Raw genomic sequence first — 17119 nt, 5'->3', positions numbered from 1 at the left:
AATAAATCCAATAAACTAAAAAGATCCATGACTATTACATGAGTACTTGAACTTTATGTGGAGACATAATAGTGGATCAGGTTCGAGTAAATAATCTAAATGATCTATAGTATATGAATAAGGTTGGGTGCCTTATTCTGATAACACTATCAGATGCAACCCATTCTGTAGTTGTTACAAGCAGTTGTAAAGTGCTACAGACGAAGTGATCCTGATTCGTACATGTGATGACATGAGGAGTGGGGGCGTCATGTGCAATGAGATTGCATAAGATCGGACCAGAAATAAGTCACTCTTACTTTATAACGTTGTTTACTGTTTAAGACGACTATTTCAAAACGATGACCTAGGTAACTTAACCTGAATTCTGAGTTAACTATGAACTCCTGTTTATTCAGTATTATCCTTAAATTTGCATAGGTGAGGGTTGACTCAACAACGCCGGCTCAATAAGCCTCTTATTTCAGGGGGAAGACCGGGTAGATAGCTGAGGATATAGGGTGCAAGATGGAATTCACTCCTACCCATTTTTAAGGATAGTAGAGAGGTTGTTCCCTTAAGTGCTGACTTCAGGGCTTGAACAAAGGGTCTCACCTTTTCATTAGCCTGAGAGGGACTCAGTTTGATGATCGGATCACAAACCAATTGTTCATTAGAGGATCAGTGGGACTTAAGAAACAAGAGGTAATTTCGGGGGTAAAACAGCCATTTGACCCAGCTGTTATTACAAACTACCTGTGAAAGGTTAACTTACTAATCATGGTTATATTGAGTGGATACAATAAATCTACAGTGAGGGGAGTGCAACTCTGGGCTTTAGTGGAATGATCTGGTAGTTAACAAATGAAGGTTAATTCAGTGTAAAGAGTTTAGCCAATTAATCTCGGATCGTTGGAGCCCATGATCTGTAAGTCCATTAGGTCCCCTACTAGCTCACAAACGGATAAGGCTTAGAATAGAATGATAAGTTGATTTAAAACGTTCAAATTAGCAAGGGAACTAGTAATTATATGTGATATAATTACACGTTTAATTTTGGAATTAAACGAAATTGGAGAATCAATTAGGATTTAAATATGATTTAAATATTAAGTTCATGAATAGGGATTCATGGTAGTGGAATTGGTGATTAATTAATTTAATATTTGATATTAAATTAATTAAATTGTTTAATTAATTATTAATTATTAGTTTTATTAGAAAAATTAATTATTGAATTAATTTTTGTAAAATTAATAAAAATTTCAAATTTTAATTAAAAATTAAAAATTTGAAAGTTGATTTTGAAAATCAAAATCAAAAATAAAAAATTAGTATTAATTTTGATTTTGGAATTTAAAAATAAATAAAAAATGAGAAATTGGAAAAACGCACTTTGTGGGATTTTCCACTCACCACCAAGGAGCTCATTCAAAGCTCATTCACCAAACCAGCAAATTCAAGGTAGTTGTAATTCATACGTGCTTCTTGATTGCATGATAGTCATGCAATATATAGCTCAAATTTTGGGTGGAATGGCCATGCAATTGTTGCTGAATTATAGAGAAATCAAGAGGTTGAAAGAAGATTGTTCTTCAAAGTGAAAACCAAAAAATCTCTTTCCAAATTCCCTTCAATTCAAGCTTATTTTGAATCTCACTACTCAATCTAAGACCCCAAGAGAATAGTAGGGAAGACCTTGTGGTAGTTCACAACCAAAGGAAAAGGAGATTGCAGTTGGAATTCGTGATTTAAAGGTATCTTCAAAGGTTAGTGTTGAAACCCTCGTTTTTTAGTTTATGAGCATGCTGAATTTGAAGCCAAAATTAATGGATTAGAATGCTTAATGATCTTGTTTTCTTCCGCTGCTTGCTTATGTATTCCAACGGTTTCAATTATTCGTATATGAGTATAATACAATCTAGAAGATAAAGCAGACAATTCTTTCAATATACATTTTTCATTTGAGACAGTGGATATGATATATAGATATTCCACGTTATTCTTACTATCAGTCTCAATATAATAACAATTGCAACGTATATCTTTAAAACTTAGAAGATTTCTCTTTGATTAACTAGAAAATAATGCATTGTCAATTGTAAATTTTGTTTATCGAGACAAAATAATATTTTCTTTTCCAAAATCTTCGATCAAGTTTGCAGAACCTAATATTGTATTTACTTTTGCTTTTAGTATTGTAAATTTGGAAAAGTATTTTTTATTTGTAAGTATTGTATCGGTAGGTACACTATCTGTCAGACATAGATCTTTTTTTTATTAATTTTTTAAACACCCAACATATGAAAATGATCCATGTTTCTTCATTAAAAGAAAACAATTACAATAAGAAAAAACAACATTTAAAATATACAAAAGTTACTATAAATAAAAACATGAAGATAGATAAAAGAAAACAACAACGTAACCTCAAATTTCGAAATTGATAGTATAAGTTGAACTATTGGTATATGTACTAATTGAAGTTGATGGCGATGAATAGTCTTTCCCCTAAAAACTATTATAATGAAAAAAAGAGTAAGAAAATTTGGAGTTATTAATCTAGATATGATAGATAAGATTGAGCCAATTAATTGGCGTAAAAAATAAACCTACGGAGAAAAAGAAAATAAATTAACAAAAATATTTACTTTTTAGTTAGGTTGCATTTTTTTTTTTTTTTTTAATTCATACAGTTGAACCACAATCTGTCAGGTGACAAATTTTTTTATAGATATTTTGATATTCTTTTTATGTTGTGTGCATGGATTGGGCTGAAAAAATGAGTGCAATCCACTAGCACACAAGTATTCTGTCGAAGAACTAAATTGTAGTCTGAATGACTTTAACCACAATCTATCTTCTCACCCCGGCCTATGGATCCCATGACTCCCAACCAATGTTGTAGAAAACACTGTTTCAGCTGAAATTATTCCTTCGATCACAATCACAGTGAAACTCTTCTCCTCATTCAACGTCTCAAACGACACCTCTTAAGGATCAACTCGTGTAATGAGCCTCAGCAAAACTTGGGCCAACATTGCACGGTAATTGAGATCTTTGGAAGGCAACTTTGTCACATTTGTTGAGCGAGTGGTATTGTCTCTTGAAATGAGTTTGATGGCTCTTTAGACATGTATGGAAGCAGACATAATCAATGTACCAGTTTTTTGCTAATCTATGATAGCTTTAGTTCATTCTTCTCCATATGACAAGCTAGAATGTTTAGACATTCATAAACCTCATCAGCCAGAGGATTCGACTTATCTTCAACAAAGAATGGATGGATCCTCTGGTTTATCTCAATCCAGCTGCAACCAGGGCTCTTCTTCAATCCCAGTTCTTTCATTTTTCGCCGTACTTTACGTACCTCCTCCCATTTATTGACAGAAGCATACATATTCGACAGCAAAATGAAAGTAGATGGGTCATCAGGATCTACCTCTATAAGCATTTTCCCGATTTGTACACCTAAAACAAAATCATTATGCAAGCGACATGCAGAAAACAGTGTGCTTAACAATCCGATATCTTTCCTAGTCTCTTTTGATCTTTGAAGAATCTCATAAGCTTCATGTAATCTTCCGGCACGTCCAAGTAGATCTATCAAGCATGAATAGTGTTCAATGCTGGCCTTAATGTTCTGAGCGATCATTTCGTTGAAATATTTATAGCCTTCATCAACCAATCCAGCATGGCTACAAGCAGATAGAACTGCTAGGAATGTAACTGAATCAGCTCGTACGTTTGACTTCTGCATTTCATCAAAAAGCCTCAAAGCTTCTGAAGCCTGGCCATGAGATCCGTAAGCAGTGATCATCGATGTCCACGACACAAGATCTCTCTTTGGTAATTGATGAAAGAGCTTCCACGCATCATCAACATCCCCACATTTAGCATACATATCAAGAAGAGCCCCCATAACAATTTCATTGGTTTCCAACTTATGACTGATGATGCAGTGATGAAGCTCCCTACCCTTTTCTAAGGCTGCTAGCTGTGAACAAGCTGATAAGGTGCTAGAAAATGTTATGGCATCTGGTTTTACATGATGTTCTTTCATGTTATCATAGATACGGAGAGCTTGAATGTGATTACCCACCATGACATATCCAGAAATCATGACATTCCAAGAAACTACTTCATTCTTGGATATATTTCTGAAGATAGTTTCAGCTGAAGAAACATATCCACATTTAAAGTAGAAATCAATGAGAGAAACATCAATGAAGATATCAACATCTATTCTATTTCTCAAAATATATCCATGTATAAATTTTCCATGCCGAAGTTGAACAGACCTTGAGCTAGCATGTATAATGCTGGTCAAAGTCGTCAATGTCGGTTTGGTTCCTTCATCATTCATCCTCATGAGAAGTTCAATGCATGATCTACTATCACCTTTCAAGCTATACCCTGTGATCATAGCATTCCAAGTGATCGCATTCTTCCTTGGGATTTGCTCAAAAATTTCTTTGGCCATTTCGAAATAACCACATTTTCCATACATATCCACAAGCGCAGAAAGAACAAAAGCATCCAACAAAATCCCCCTATCTATCAACTCTCTATGAATCTCCTTACCTCTTTCTAAATTCAAAAGCCTTGTACATGATGAGACAACAACAGTAAAAGTCACTGAATTAGGCTCAAAACCCAACTCTTTCATTTTATCAAACATCTTCAGGGCAGTCTCAGCCTTGTCATCTTTAAAATAACAAGAGATAACTGTGTTCCAACACCCCACATCTCTCTGAGGAAATTCATCGAACAGGTTAATGGCATCATGAAACTGATCACATTTCGCATACATATTCATCAAAGAACTCCCCACAAAAACATCCCATATCAAACCCGTTTTTATCAAATGGTTATGAATTCTTCTCCCATAAACAACTCTACCCAATCCACCACACGCCTTAAGAACAACTGGGTAAGTGTAACAATCAGGTCTTACATGAGAATGACAGTTCAATTGGTCAAAGAGTTGCAGAGCTTCAACGAACCCGAAATTCTTGGTGTAAGCAGAGAGAAGAGCATTCCACAGAGAAACATCCAATGGGGAACCGTTGGTCTGGAAAACAAGCTCAGCTGATCTGTAATCATGGCAGGAAAAGTAAAAGCCGATAAGGGTTTTGCAGAGGACGATGTTGGACTGAAAGCCTAAGGAAAATATTTTCTGATGAATGAGCTTGCCTTGTTTCAGTAATTTGGAGCTAGCGCAAGTTCTCAAGGCAGATAATAATATCATATAATCCATGCATTACAATACAACTATGAGAATAGATGGACAAAAGTGCAATGTAATGGAAGAAATGCAATGTCTAGAATTAAAATACCTAACATTTGTGGTGAGAAAGATGGTAAGTAACATGCCTTCCTTGAAATAGTTTTTAAAAATGTGTTTTTTTATTTTTAATTTGGTTAAGAATTCAAATGTGTAGTTTATTTTTTCTTTTGACCTTTGGTGAGGTGAAAGAATCGAACTTTAGAAGGTCGATAATACAAGTTTTACGTCAGTTAAGCTATGTTCAATTTTGCGTTTAAGTGTTTTGTTAGAAAAGATGAAAAATCAAATGATAAAGAAGTTGTGGGATAACAAGCTTAATCTTCAAAAGTAAAAGTCTAAATAAATGTGATTTACAAATTCGAATTCTAAATTCTAATTGAAATTATAGATCGTCACATTAGAATATTTCCTTGTATGATGATGTTCGTGGACAAATCCAGTAGAAAATCATTTTGACTATAAGACGTTTGTGTAAAAAAAGTACATGAATGAACTAACATGATACTTGTGTAAAAAAATACATAAATGAAATGATATTGGAATCTTGAAACTATGCAAGTTAGAAAAATACTCAAAAGAGTGATAGCTAGTGCCTTTACCAATATAGTACATCTTCCTTCCATGGATCGTGTTTAGTTACTTCAATCTTAGACATGATGAAAAAGATTCATGTTGGGTTGTTTATATATTTCAATCTTTTATAAGTAATGTTTCAAATTTTGATGTGAAACCAACGAGTCAAAAGAACAACGAAGAAAATTGAGTAAAACAATCTTAATATTAAATAATCTCACAAATAAAAAGATTTAATTATTTTCCTTTTATTTGAAAATTTTAAGCCGTTTATCATCGTAGTGTTTAAAATATGGGTTTCTCTTTTTTATTAATGGCCATACTAAGAGTTAGATTAGAACAAGAAGGAGCCCTCTCAAAAGCTAGAAAACAAAAACTTTTTTGGCCGATTACAACGAGATGTGAATATTGATCATCTTTGTCGGCAATTTGACAGTGACTTATTTTCTCAAAAAAATTAATATCATTAAATCAATTTATAATAATTCATTAACAATTATATCTATTAGTCACTTTTCATCCTCTTACAAAATAGTTAACTATTTTCTTTTCAATGAAAATTTTTATTTACATTCTTCAAACAGCTAAACCTTTTCCTTATTATCAACTAAAATGTTTTTGGAATATTAATCACTACCTATGAAAGTGCCAAGTTGTTTATTATTCCATTTCAACATAAATTTTCCATTTTTTATTTCAACATACTTTTAAAAATGCATAAATAAATTTGCCACAATCCAACTAACTCGACTTCTTTAATCTTGAAATGGGACATTGGATCTTGCAGTGAACCCCAACCATAAACTAACAAAGTCCTTAAAATTATTTATGGGTCAAATTATGGTAAATGCAGGAAAAGGTCATCCAAAGTAGAAAATAATGAATGCTTCTAGCTATAATAATCATCAAAATACCAAAGGTAAGTCGTCAAACTTTCTTTCTTAATATACAATTAACATGCTTGAGGGACTCGAGCTATCGTACCACCAAATGCACCACATCCAAGAAGGCAGAAGAAATCAAAACCGAAAGTGTAATAGTTAAATCTGCTCTTTAACTAAGAAAAAAAAATGGAATTATAAACCAAGCTCATAACAGATAAAAGTACAAAAAAAAATATGCAAATGCATTCGCTTATCGGATTTACATTGCAGCTGATGTGAACAACGGCCAGCAGAGTTACTAAAAATTTACATTTCTTACATTCAATCCCCCACAAAGGCACATATATAGAGGAAAAATTGAGGGACCCCCCAAAAAGAGAAAATAAGGCAAAGAAACAAACAAGAAAATGAAGGTGAAAAACAGGGGAACAATTAAAAACACAAACCCCTCTAGTTATCCCTCTAACTCAAAATACCATATATGGCCTTTTTCTTTTCTATCCCTAGGGATGGATAAAACCAAACAAATTGATCATATTATCACTTAGCAGTAGTAATATAAGCTGTGAGCCTGTAAACAACCTGTTCATTTACAATCAATTGGATTAGACTGACCAATTTCCACGTCAGTGGCCCAAGTCCTCGCTACCAACGCCCACACTGGACTTATCAATCATACGCACGTTATATTGATCATATACTCTTGCTCGGTTCTCCGCCCACCACTGTTCTGCTTGCTTCTCGGTAAACCGTTTCCGACTGCAATAAGAAAAAATTGATGTGTTTATAAATTTTGCATCTAAGTACGGTAGACCATATGATTTACGCAAGTGATGCTATTGTTAGTACTGTGAGATTAGACAGATGGCCAACACATAACTGATCATCTCCACACAACATGCTTCATAAACTCCAACAACATTAAACAACAAGAATAAATGCTTGATCCATATTGTTCTAGTCTCACAAACTTCTGATCATTAATAATGACAGGAAAACTTGAAGTTTAAAGTTGATGATTACCACTACCAACGGTAGCCAATGAATTTCGTTGACTTTTCTTCCTTAACGTCATGCATAAGATTTCGTATTAATGAATTTTTGCAATGGTGGTTGATTTTTTTTAACATAGCCTATCCTTAGATGGTTAGATTGCCTCAAATACACAATGAGACATCACAAACCTGCTCACAGGCATAACAAATTATTTGTACTTCACTAAGTTATTATTTAGCTAGACACACGACCTAGTGACCAAAACATGGGAGGATAACAGATTGGTCGGTCTGCAAAAGAATAATGATGGGAGCATAGGCAAAAGCTTCGCCTTCTTTCTTATAGTCTGATATTGAAGTCATATAAGCTAGCTACTAGCTTCAAATCAACTATTTTACAAAGGATCGAGTCAGCAAGGCTGAAGAATTATACCTGAAACGCACTCGCTTGAGATCTTTGGCACCACCCTGAAGAGAGGTAAACGTGATATATACACCAGGCTCATCTTGCTCAACCCATTCAGCATCATGACGAGAATCGCTTTCTTTAACCTTGTTACCATTTCTAGTTGTTGAATCAGAATTGCCTTGTCTGTTATGGCCTGAACTACGAATACTTGCAGTGGTAGACCCATTAGACAACAAGTGACTGTTTGATTCTATAATGTCAGCTTCTAGAGACATTGTTTGACCATTAGATCGGTCAATCGATGGAGTAACAACATCATTGAAGGGAGGACTGGAGCCCAAGGAGGCCAGAGAAGGTGATTTGATGTTGCGAGCTGCTCCAACTGGAAGTCTTTCTGCCATTTCCTTCAACTGTTGAAAACATCGAAAAAGGAAATTTGCAACTTTAAGTACAATACAAATACGTCTATCTATTCACTGAGAAAAGTTGAAATTTGTATTTTTCCACCTGAAAGGAGTGCTAACAGAGAGTAAGATAAGACTTAAGAGACAATATTGAATAACTTGGATCTCAATCAGAAATAGCAGCTACTTAAGCTACCATAACATTGCCAGCCAAAAACATTTCAATTTTTTTTTTTTTTTTTAGTCCTTGATATGGGCTTATAATCAATAATGTAAACAAATTACCTTAACTAACTAGTTTTAGTTCTTTGAATTAGCGAGAACCCAAGTAGACTTTACCCAAGGTGAATGCCTAGAGTAAACCCTATCGGCTATACGTTAGGATAGCATTAGTGGTACAAGAATCTTAATTCATCAGTAAAATTTGAAATTCGTGCAAGAGGCTATGGTCACGTTTATTTTATGGCCACCTCCATCCAAGGTAACTAATCTCACTCAGAATTCTTCACCATCCAAGTAATAAAGCTAGATAACAGTCTCCAGTTTCAAATTCTGTGAACAAGAAGAGGATGTTGTATTCATCGGTAGACTAAATGAAGAGATTAAAGCCAAGGCACTATTCCAATGATTGATTACAGAAAGGGACATAATTTGGTATTCACGATTCACGATTTATTATTTGTAATTTTTTTATGAAGGCCCTCACGATACACAGTAATGTAATGAAGCTCAAGTAAATGGCATGCAAGATGTCCTATTTTCAGGTGAGAAACAGAAACAGTAACATGCATATGTAACTCCATAAACCAGCATACCATCACATACAAGAATAAACAACTTACTTGGGCAGTAAGCGACTTGATTACTTCTTTTGCTGCATTGCACTTTGTTGCTTCTCCTGCAGCAAATGCCAGTGCTTCCTTCAACTGTTTGGTTGTTCTTTCCATCTCAACTTCTTGAAGTTGAGCTTTACGGGTAAGATTTTCAACCTGCAAAAAAAGGCAATTGGTAAGACATGATGCATTTAGGGACTGCTAATTAACTATGGTTTCTGTACGACAAATAAAAAGGGATGATGTAGGAAAGGCAATCTGAAACTGAATCTAAGGACCCCAAAGAAGTTTTTTTAGAAAAAGAAACATTTCATTGAAAGAATGAAATGGGGAAACCCAATACCCAACATCTAAAGATGATTACAAGAAAACTCTCCCATTGGAAAGGAAAAAAGATCAACTATAATGAATAAAAGAATGCTCTGATTTACACCAAATAAAAGCATTAGAAAGAACCAAATCCATAAAACAATCAAAAGTAGAGGAGGAATCCCTAAAAAGACAGTCGTTGCGTTGGCACCAAAGTGAAGGACCTTGAAGAAGTTTAGTACAACAGTTCCCTTTCTTAAGCATAAATAAAATAATTGTGTGGAGTCAACATTTTCTGTAATTTCTTTTCCAATAAAAGACAGATTTCAATTGATAGAACGAAGGGAAAAAGATGGAGAGAAAATATTTCCGCCCAGGCACCCACTAAGGAACTTCTAAAGAACTTATTTGGTACTAATAATTGTTTCCATGCCAATTGGTATACCCATATTCCGCAAGAATAAAAAACAAAAAAACAAAAAAAATAAGGATACTTAGAAAAACTCATGAGAGAGTAGCAAGAGGATTCAAGAAATTTCATAAGCTATGGCTTCTTTCCAACCATAATTTTTTTTTTTTTACAAATTCATTTATTTGTATTTGAAAAGATGATTGCCTGCAACAATTTTGAGGGGAAATAATTAATTAAATAATTAAGACAATCTTGCATACATCTAAATACTGCATTATTTTCTTTATGCCTTATAGTTTTTGCTCATGTGGAAACCAATTTGGTAATTGGACATTTTGACAACGAAATTGATTATAAATCCACCATAAAGAATAATGATAGGGAATGACACTTTGATTCTTCTACATCATCATCTACTGTATCATAGGAATCAAACTAGTGCAACTACTTCTCTCAAGCCTTGAAGTGGCTACATCTCCATGGAAAAAATTGTGTGTAACGTGACACTTTTTTGCTAAAAAATATATTAATTTAGCTTCTCAAGATGAATTAACTTTCATATACCATTAAATTCAACAACAAAATTATAATCATGAAAAATCATATGATCAGCTCTATTCAAGAAGCTTAGAGAAAAGTGGATTCTGTGTACCTGAGCTTTTAACTTAACAACCTCCTGGCTAAGACTATCATTTGTCCTTTTAGCATCATCAACTGCAATCTTTGGTGAAGTAAGGCCTCCAAGTGTTGGAGTAGGTGTTGTTGAACGAGGTGGACTTGCTCGTCTTGATATAGGGGATGTTGCTCTGGAGACAATTCTAGAACCAGGAACTGAAGCAGAAAAGAACTTTTTGGATGACCCAAACACTGGATTGAATGATTTAGAAATAGCTCCCCACTGTGATCCTCCATTTGGAACCGGCGACACCCTGCTACTATTACATTCAAATTTTTTGTTTTTCTTGGAAAATTGGCTCTCTCCTTGCTTCACAGACTCCATGGAAGAAAACCGAGCAAGTTGAGCACGAGACTTGACAGACTCCGGTTTCTCATCTTTCTCAACAAAATCATTGCTTCCTTGATTGATGCTTCTTCTTCGGCTCACTGAAGACTGAGAAGAAGTATCAGTTTCAAGTGCCTTCCGTAGTTTGCTATAACAGTTATCACATACACGATAGGGTTTGTTAGGATTTGGGGCCATAGAAGCCTTATGACATTTCTTACTGCTACAAGAATGACAGAAAACAAGTCCACAGTTATAACAGTTATGTCGCTTCCTTTTGAAGTTAAATGGTAAGTGGCAGCCAGAACACATAGACTGATCAACACCAGAAACCCATTTATGAAGGCAGATAGCCGCAGTAAAATTTGTACCACATGCAATGCTTTTAACTTGCTTGTCTTTCAAAGCTTCTACTAAAGTTGGTGAATTTCTGTCATCAGTGTCACCATGACCCAAACGACCATTTGCACCCTTGCCCCAAGTGTAGACTTCAGTTCTCGAAGTTAAAACAGCAACATGATAAGCACCACAAGCTATTTCTTCCACAAAACATTTTGAAAGCTTTCCTTCAACTCGAACAGGAACCTTCCCATCAGCATGAGGATTGCCTAACTGGCCATATACGGGACTTCCCATTGCGTAAACATGGCCAGATGTCGTAAGGGCAACTGTCAGGCTGTGCCCACAAGAAACTCGACAAAAGTTAGGGTCAACAAGAGCTGCCACGCAAGTGGGCACTAGTTTAGTCTCTTTGTCACCATGCCCTAATCGACCCTTATCTCCATCTCCCCATGTGAATAGTTTCCCTGAAGAGCAATTACTGGAACTCGAGCTTCCAACCATAACTTCAACTATGGCAGCAGTATGCCAAACACCACAAGCAGCCCGCACAGTGCGCAGACCCTTGAGAGATTCCACTTCTCTAGGCATTGTGACACTGTTGCGATCTCCATGGCCTAAAACACCAAACGTTCCATCACCAAAGGTAAAAAGTTGCCCTGCAGAGGTTACAACTGCAGTGTGCCAAGGTCCACAAGAGATGGAAGAGACATGTATGCCCTCTAATGGTCCATTGATCTTTTTTGGGATCCAGTGGCTTACTTCATTCCCATGGCCAAGAAGACCAAAATTGTAAGTTCCATCACCCCATGTGTACAAATCACCAGAAAGTGTTACAGCACATGTGTGGTACTCACCACAAGATACCAATTCAATATTTGTATTACCAAGGGCATCTACAAGCTTTGGTTGCAAAACATCAGAATCGACACCATGCCCAAGCCTGCCTCCTGATTCCTCCCCCCAGGTGAAAATTTCTCCTTGCTTGGTCACTAACGCAGCATGGTGTCCACCACAGGCAATGTTCTGAACATCCAGAACTACAGCAGATTCCAGGGCTTTAGGAAGCAAAGAATCCATTTTGAGACTGAAACAACTTCCAACTTTATGACTTCCACCACCAAGAACACCATCCCCAGTTCCTTCACCCCAAATAAAAACATCTCCCAAGGCATCACCATCATCATGACCTGAGCCTTGGCTGGAAGAGCTGACAGCACTTGATAAACTAACTCTAAAAGCATCAATTCCCATTGCTTTCATCGGACCATGCATTTCTGAACCACCTGATGATAAAGAATTGACTGATATACTGGCAGAATCAGATGGGAAGAACCCCTTGGGAGGAACAGCATACAGTATAACATCTGATAACGCCTTATCCATTCCATTTTTAGGAGGACTTCCATATGGACTCTGAAGTCGAAAATCACCATCCTAAATTTTGAAGGGAAAAAAACATTACTTATCAAGATTTACTTTGCATAATAAACGAGGTTAGGAAGAAATAAATCACCTTTTGCAAGCTATCATTACTACCAAATGGTGAATTAAGAGGAGAACTTCTTCTGGTGTAAGTTCGAGGACTATTTGCTTCAGATTGCATCCCATCACTCCTAGATTCTGTTCTCCATTTTCGGTGATGACTACGGGAAATTAATGTTTTTAAACCATTGAACCAAACCTCAGCTTCATCTTTATCCTTGCAAATCTAGTGGGGAGAATAAATAACCAGATTGTTAGGATTTAAAATAACACAGTAGCCAAGATAAGCAAGAGTGAGGCTGAGGCCAATGAACTGAATGCAAACAGAATAATAAACAAAATAATAATTAAATTAATAACATACCAAATCTAAAGATCTGTCATTATATATTAGAGAAAATGACTGGTATTCCTTCTCTGGCCGTGGATACCTTTGAAATATTGGCTGCAAAGTTTTGTGAAACAGATCTGATCAGTATATAGCATACATATACGATACATCATAAAGTCACTACACAAGTAAAATAGTCACTGATTTCCATAATGTTTTTGGTTGAAATAAGCCTAAAATTACAAGTACGGTTTAAATCTTATGTTTGTACCTAAAATTTCCTCACATATACTATCTTGATTCTTATACCACCAAATGTTCTTATCATGATTGCTAAACAAAGATTGAACTGTGTCCTTTAGACTAAACAGAAAGAAGATCAAAGTGTAAGGAACAAAACAAAATAAGCGTAAAAAATCAATGACTCAAATAATCTAATTTAATAGGTGCATGAAAATGCCCAAATACCAATAAGTACTTCACTTTTTATGTGGAGAGCGAGAAAAAGAAGAAGAAGGGAAAAGAAAGAAAGAAAAGGAGGAGGAGGAGAGAGAGAGAGAGAGATTGAAATAGTATAGCAAGTTTATCATAGAACCTTTAAATGGAGATGTACATTAAACATCTTCTCCTCGGTACTTCTGCTATTATATACTTTTTCTAGGTTGGTTGGTCATAGGCCAACACATGAACCTTCTAGGAAGGATTTAACAACATAGATGACATGCCAAGCATCTTAAAGTTTCAAAAGCCATCACATTCTAAACTTTATAAATGAACCACAAACAATGTCAGCAGCCACCTTTTCAATTGTGACGCTTCACTATACAAGAAGCTATAATTTTAGAGATTTCTAAAGTTCAGAGAAATAAACATTACCACGGTCTCTTGATAATTATCAAAATATCACATTGGATGCAAATCAATTGATATGGCCACAAAGGCAGGGGAGAATGAACATATGTTTAAAGAAATCAGATCTTTAGAAAATGGTACTTACAGTGCGTTGCCCAGATATTATTCTAGAAACATGGCTTAGTTTAAGGTGTTTCTCCTCTTTTCCTGAAAACCAAATTAGAACAGACTCATCCTGAAAACATAAAACATCGCCAATCACTTTCAGTTCTTATGACACTATCCCATGCAACTAAGATCAATCATAGTACGGAATTCCATCAACAACCAAAGAGAAAAGAGTATGACAAGCGTTTAATATTGACTTGATTACATTAGGATCTAAAAAACATCAAATAGTCTGCTTTTTTCTTATCCAACTCAATTGGAGTATAATTTCGTTGAACTTTGGAGGAGAATGTCATTTTATCCAGCTGGACATGGACATCCCTTTCTTTATGATGATAAGTTATCCAAGTAAATATGGATACACAAATAATGATCCTATTTTAAGAAAATCAATTACCTATATATTTTCATATGTAAGATGTAATTTTCTCATAAACATGATCTCATAGAGCAAAGTTCATTAACCGTTATGGGGTTAAAACTGAGCTTTTCCCATCAGAAGGTATTATCAGGCGTACAACAATAATGACTAATACAAAGGTTTAATTTCTGAACAAATCCTACAACAATTTCGTTAAAACATAATCAAACTTACATTGGAAAGCCGGAAAGGACAGAATTTTGGTTTTCCCCTCCTTCCATACTTTAGCAGATAAGCCCCCTTCTTTAGAGCAATAATGGACTGAAATATGTAAAACAGAGAAAAGTATTACATACTATAAGCATGTGTAGGCCATCTAAGTGCCTTACAGAAGTTTGGCTATTGAGTAGTCGAAATTTAGATGGTACAGATTCAAGATAAGAAATTATATGGTCAAGTGGTAACTGTTAAAACTAAAAATTAAAAACAATAATAATTAGACATGGACATCCAGATAGAGACATAAAAACGGGCCAAACCTCACACCTCTTCCAAGAATATTATTCATCCTTCATTTCCATTTTCCTCTCTACAATCTCATATACTATATTGCGCTTATTAATAGCCTTGAAAATGTTGCCAATTTACATCATTGGCTGAAACCACTAGTCTTTGGAATCTATTTGACTATTTGGATCAATAAATGAACATGCACAACAGGAACGGAACCACAGCTTGATTCCATCGCAATGATTGCTCATGAAGAACATCATAGCTAACTAAATTGATCCTATGAATTAAATTTAGATCCAGGGCATTAGTGTTGAGAAGGGATGTGATGGTTCTGCTAGATTCATCTTCAACCATTGTCATTGTTCAAGAAGGTGGCCTAGTTGATTCTAAATCAACAAGATTGGGTGTAGTATGCATCCTTCGGTTTGCCTAGGCAATTTTTGAAATCATGTGGAATCTTCCAAGGATAAAATAATTTTACCAATGCTGAATTGCCTCATTAGAACCTGAAAGCGTATCTGTTCAGAAAATAGTCATCAAATTCAGCACGCAACTACCTTCGACTTTGACTAATTAATTTATTTTTCATATCCCGCTAAGAAAATCAAACTTGCGTCCAGAAATTCATAAAAAGATATTCCAACTCAACTTCTGATGAATGCATCGTACTTAAAACGGCACTCGTTTGCAATGAAAACGAGACTAAAACATGCCACTGACGACGACGGAAGTGCAAAACAATACTAACAAAAATTCAACTACTTCATTTATACGCTTGTTACACTGATTTGAGAGAAACATAGCAATAAATCCGTTATAAGTTCGCAAATCATGGACAACAGTACGTTTGAGTTTTACAAGGATATAAAAGAGAAGAAAGTGGATGAGAGCACCTGCTCGATATCCCTTTCCACCGGACCATTCCTATTAAGATCTGAAGTCATCCTATCCATCCTCGACATCAACTTTTCCTCCTCTTGAACCCTCAAATCTGAAGACTTAACTTTAACTCATCCATTTTCATAACCAAGCGCCTCCATTGACCAGTTCTTGCGCGAAGCCACTCACTCTACACCTAAAACTCAAATTCAACAAGAAATTCCAATCTACACCTCTAAAATCATCCATCTCAACTTAACTACACAGCTGCCGTCCGATTCATCCAACCAGCGCTCTGAAACTGCACTGACTCTGAATCACTATAGCTGCAAATTCTTGAATAACTTCGCTGAATTGGCTTAAGCAGCAGGCTGCTTCAATGACTTGACAGGAGAATATAATAACAGCTAGGTTAAAGAATCAAAGATAGGCGGAAACAACAGTGGTGAATTTCCACAGATTCGCGTGAACACGCCGCAAAAGTTCGAGTAATACCTCTGATTGTAAGAGAAGAAGTATCTGAGCATGAAAGTGCAAGAAACTAGAAAGTGAAAGAAAACTGGGAACTATGATCTGATTCGGAGTTGTTGCAGGGAAGAAAGAGAGAGAGGAAGAGAGAGACTAGAAAGTCGATGAGAGAGAATGACAGAGAGTGAAGAGCAGGACGAATAGGAATTAATTGTAAAAAATAATAATAATAATTATTATTATTATTATTATTTAAAAAATGGAAAATTTGCTGTTCGTTCGGAGTGAGAGCTTGAGCTTAATCGGAAGTATGGTGTACGTGAGTTGGAAACTTGGTTTAGATTGAGGGTGTTTTTAGGATCAATTTAAAATTTCGAGTGGATTGAATTGGTAATCAAATAATGCAAATAAAATTTTGAATCTAATCTTTAAAATTTGGGATGCGTTAGTTTGAGTTATCAGGTTGTAATTTATTTTTTCTTTTTAATTAAAAATAAATTTACATATGATTAATAACTAAAAACTTTAAACAAAGACATATATCATAACAATTTTAAAAGAAAAATATTGAAAAATCACCAATGATTAATCAATACAAATTAATCAAATTTTAAACAAAGATGTATATATTA

The 17119-nt window shown here is 35.2% G+C and overlaps 2 protein-coding genes across 2 annotated transcripts; both read right to left on the bottom strand.

Moving 5' to 3' along the window:
- Positions 1–2609: 2609 nt before the first annotated feature.
- On the bottom strand, positions 2610–5338 carry LOC120088739 (Tetratricopeptide repeat (TPR)-like superfamily protein). Its single transcript, XM_039046170.2, has one exon. It carries the CDS (start codon positions 5237–5239, stop codon positions 3158–3160), a length of 2082 nt encoding a protein of 693 aa, XP_038902098.1. The 5' UTR covers positions 5240–5338; the 3' UTR covers positions 2610–3157.
- A 1609-nt stretch (positions 5339–6947) lies between these two features.
- LOC120088037 (Regulator of chromosome condensation (RCC1) family with FYVE zinc finger domain-containing protein) lies at positions 6948–16757 on the bottom strand. The gene is made up of 9 exons (XM_039045058.2): positions 16034–16757; positions 14862–14948; positions 14244–14333; positions 13280–13360; positions 12947–13141; positions 10741–12867; positions 9377–9523; positions 8155–8540; positions 6948–7485 (listed from the first exon to the last, which is right to left on the bottom strand). The coding sequence occupies exons 1-9, from the start codon at positions 16100–16102 to the stop codon at positions 7353–7355; spliced, it is 3315 nt and encodes a 1104-aa protein (XP_038900986.1). The 5' UTR covers positions 16103–16757; the 3' UTR covers positions 6948–7352.
- Between the last annotated feature and the right edge of the window lie 362 nt (positions 16758–17119).

Source organism: Benincasa hispida, chromosome 10 (assembly GCF_027475165.1).
Source record: "Benincasa hispida cultivar pf3 chromosome 10, pf3_genome.v1.1, whole genome shotgun sequence".
NCBI classification, from domain to species: Eukaryota; Viridiplantae; Streptophyta; class Magnoliopsida; order Cucurbitales; family Cucurbitaceae; genus Benincasa; species Benincasa hispida.
This window is presented reverse-complemented; position numbering and strand designations above follow the sequence as displayed.

What these genes read in the sequence shown, in the direction of transcription:
- LOC120088037 (XM_039045058.2), bottom strand. Translation starts at nt 16,102, where the DNA reads ATGTCGAGGATGGATAGGATGACTTCAGATCTTAATAGGAATGGTCCG. An exon ending in GTCCTTTCCGGCTTTCCAAT is followed by an intron (nt 14,334 to 14,861) that starts GTAAGTTTGATT and finishes TTATGTTTTCAG; the next exon opens with GATGAGTCTGTTCTAATTTG. An exon ending in TAATATCTGGGCAACGCACT is followed by an intron (nt 13,361 to 14,243) that starts GTAAGTACCATT and finishes AAAACTTTGCAG; the next exon opens with CCAATATTTCAAAGGTATCC.
- LOC120088739 (XM_039046170.2), bottom strand. Translation starts at nt 5,239, where the DNA reads ATGGATTATATGATATTATTATCTGCCTTGAGAACTTGCGCTAGCTCC.